General features: G+C 43.5%; 1 protein-coding gene across 1 annotated transcript; it reads left to right on the plus strand.

Moving 5' to 3' along the window:
- Positions 1 to 1,125: 1,125 nt before the first annotated feature.
- On the plus strand, positions 1,126 to 2,810 carry LOC121328254 (transcription factor HES-4-B-like). Its single transcript, XM_041272832.1, has 4 exons — positions 1,126 to 1,530; positions 1,646 to 1,741; positions 1,855 to 1,942; positions 2,174 to 2,810. The coding sequence occupies exons 1-4, from the start codon at positions 1,423 to 1,425 to the stop codon at positions 2,767 to 2,769; spliced, it is 888 nt and encodes a 295-aa protein (XP_041128766.1). The 5' UTR covers positions 1,126 to 1,422; the 3' UTR covers positions 2,770 to 2,810.
- The last annotated feature ends 334 nt before the right edge of the window (positions 2,811 to 3,144 follow it).

Raw genomic sequence — 3,144 nt, forward strand, 5'->3', positions numbered from 1 at the left:
AAATACCTGCCTGCGCTCTGCCCTAACATAATGACACTGGGCAGTGAAAATCACACACAGGGATCGCAAATGCGCTGTGTGCATTTCATATAACTGCATCAGATTATTATTATTATTAACCAACTACAGTATTTAAATGAAATCTATGATCAGTCATATCGTTTGAATATACACTTGTTTGAAGTTTAGTTTATGGGCACTATCATTTTGTCCTTGTTTTCAATTAAACTTAATAAAACAGCCTGCATTTTAGTGAGTCCCCCTGCAATCGCCTTGAAGCGACTTAAACTATTAAATTGGCTTTTGCGGTTTGTAATGAAGCGCAATTCGTTTTTAAACTGCGAGTCATTTAATTAGTACTGGACAAAATTCTGCGCCAAGCAGGCCGCGTTAGTGTTAATTCTGGGGGAAGTGCAAATTAACATTTCATTGTGATTCTTGAATAGAGATTTTAAACGGCAACCAGATAGTTCTGTCGCCTATCAAAACCAGTGCAATGCAGTTAACCGTTTTTAAGTCTTAATTTGAATACTAATATATACAGTATGTATTTTATTAACTCCGGGTACATTTCATGGATTTAAAAGTGCGAACGGTTTTATTTATTATTATTATTATTATTATTATTATTATTATTATTATTATTATTATATTATTATTTTATTTCAATCAAATAAATCTTGCAAAACGAATCTATTGCATATTCTAAGTATCGAAGTAATAAACAAATAAAATAACTTTTTTTTGTGCCATAGGTACATGTATAGGGTATATGCATTTCCCAGCACTATCTAAAGATGTGTGCACGTATTCGCTCAACAAGTTGCACATGGTTACGTGCGGCGCAAGAGCAAATTCCAGCTAAGTGAAAGAACTTGGTAGCAAACACCCAGCCCATTCTCCCAATTCCCCTTATCGCTTCTTCAGTCTGGACCGACTGCACTGCCGGGCCGCTTTGTTGTTTGTCCCTCAGGGCTGATTGAGCAGCGCGTGACTGACAGCCCGCGGGGGTGTTGTCCAATCACCGGCCTGCCCAGCGCCCAGTGGGTGAGTCCGCACGCTGATTGGCTCTGGCGAGTGTGGGAAAGAATGCAGAGAAGGTTTCACACGAACCGGGAGCAAGCGAGAGAGCTATAAATACCAGAAGCGTGCTGCAGGATGAGAGAGAGCGCAGCCCTGCAAGAAACAGCTAGAGAGTGCATGACAGACCTGCACTCGCAGTGATACAGCTGGCACTGGTCTCAGTCTGCTTTTCAGATTTTACATACACACACCCCCCCCCCCCCCCCCCCCCAAAAAAAAAAAAAAAAAAAAGTCGATTAACGCTGCAAAGTTAACGCGATATACCCGCTAGTGATCTACAACTTTTGCAAACTATTTTATAAGGATACCTGCTTGATCAATACGCCTGCTCACAGGAAAATGCCAGCCGACAGCATGGAGAAATCCACAGCATCCCCAACTGCTGGCGCGCCCGCAATCGCTGCTCAATCGCCGGACAAGCCAAAGAGTGCAAGCGAACACAGAAAGGTAAATATACATCCGTGAATGAGAACCCGGTGATTTGCTGAACTCGCTTGAAGCCGAAACTTCTGGTGTTGTTTCATCATTGGCACTCACGTATCTGTATTTTTTTTTTTTGCAGTCATCCAAACCCATCATGGAGAAGCGCCGCAGAGCGAGGATTAATGAAAGCCTTGGGCAGCTCAAGACACTGATTCTGGACGCGCTTAAAAAAGATGTAAGTGTCATTTAATATAGCAAGCTCTGTTGCGCTCGGCAATAAAGAACACCGTGCATTTCCCCGTGACATGTTTGCAAGGGACTTACGATGTATTTACTCTTATTTTCCAGAGTTCCAGACACTCAAAGCTTGAAAAAGCCGACATCCTTGAGATGACTGTGAAACACCTGCGGAACCTGCAGCGTGCCCAAATGACTGGTATGTATCATTGCAATGAAAATATAAATTAAAAAAAATAATAATACTTTTAATGTCTGTAATAATTATAATATATGCAAGCTTTTAAAAAAAAACTTTACGAACTGTCAATGCTTTTCAAAACGAAAAGTAAATTAAATGCATGCACAACTAGATAAACACCTGACAGGCACATTAATAAAAAGTAAACAACATATTGCTAACGTGTTTTTTTGTTTTTCTCAATTTTAGCAGCTCTCACTGCTGATCCAACAGTCATGGGAAAATACCGGGCTGGATTTAACGAGTGCATGAACGAGGTGACCCGGTTCCTCTCCACTTGCGAAGGGGTTAACACCGAGGTCAGGTCCCGGCTCCTGAACCACTTGTCCGGCTGCCTTGGTCAGATGATCGCCATGAACTACCCACAGCCCGCAGGGCTCCAACCGGCCCACCTAGCGCAGCCCCTGCACGTCCAGCTCCCGTCAGCAGCGACGGCCCCCCTCAACGGAGTCTCCATGCCCGGCAAGCTCAGTCCGGCCGAAGCGATCTCCCCAAAAGTGTACGGCGGCTTTCAGCTTGTTCCCGCAACGGACGGACAGTTTGCTTTCCTGATTCCCAACCCTGCCTTCGCGTCCGCCACCACCCCGGTTATTCCACTCTACGCCAACGCGCCGGTGGCAGTCAGCGCCAGCCCTGTGCGTGCCAACGCAGCGCCAGCCGTGACGTCTCCCATCCAGGGGATGACGTCATTCGGACTCGGAGTCTCCGGTGTTTCCCGAGCTGTCAGCCCCATGGGTATCGTGAGCACCGGCCCGGAGAGCGAGTCTGTGTGGAGACCTTGGTGAAGAAAACAGCATAGGCCTGCTCCCTACACTTAGAAAGACTTTTAAAAAAAATTAAAAAAACAGTTCCGTTGTAAGGAACGCATCGGGCTCTTCTGAAGGACTTGCAATTATTGTTGCTGTTATTTATTATGCCTGTCCAACATTTGGATGGTGTTATAGTTGTAAATATTCATTCTTGGTGAAGATGTCTATTGATTTTTTTTTTTTTTTTTTTTTTCTGGAAAGAATATAGTTTTGTATTAACCTGTCACAAATGGGTGTTTTAATGCCAAAGTCATGTTTTTTTTTTTTTTTATTTGTATACTAGTTTTGTGTTTCAAGCCTCCTGCATACAGAGGGTTCAAATAAATATTTGGAAATATATAAATTGTTCTC

Source organism: Polyodon spathula, chromosome 16 (genome assembly GCF_017654505.1).
Source record: "Polyodon spathula isolate WHYD16114869_AA chromosome 16, ASM1765450v1, whole genome shotgun sequence".
Taxonomy (NCBI): domain Eukaryota; kingdom Metazoa; phylum Chordata; class Actinopteri; order Acipenseriformes; family Polyodontidae; genus Polyodon; species Polyodon spathula.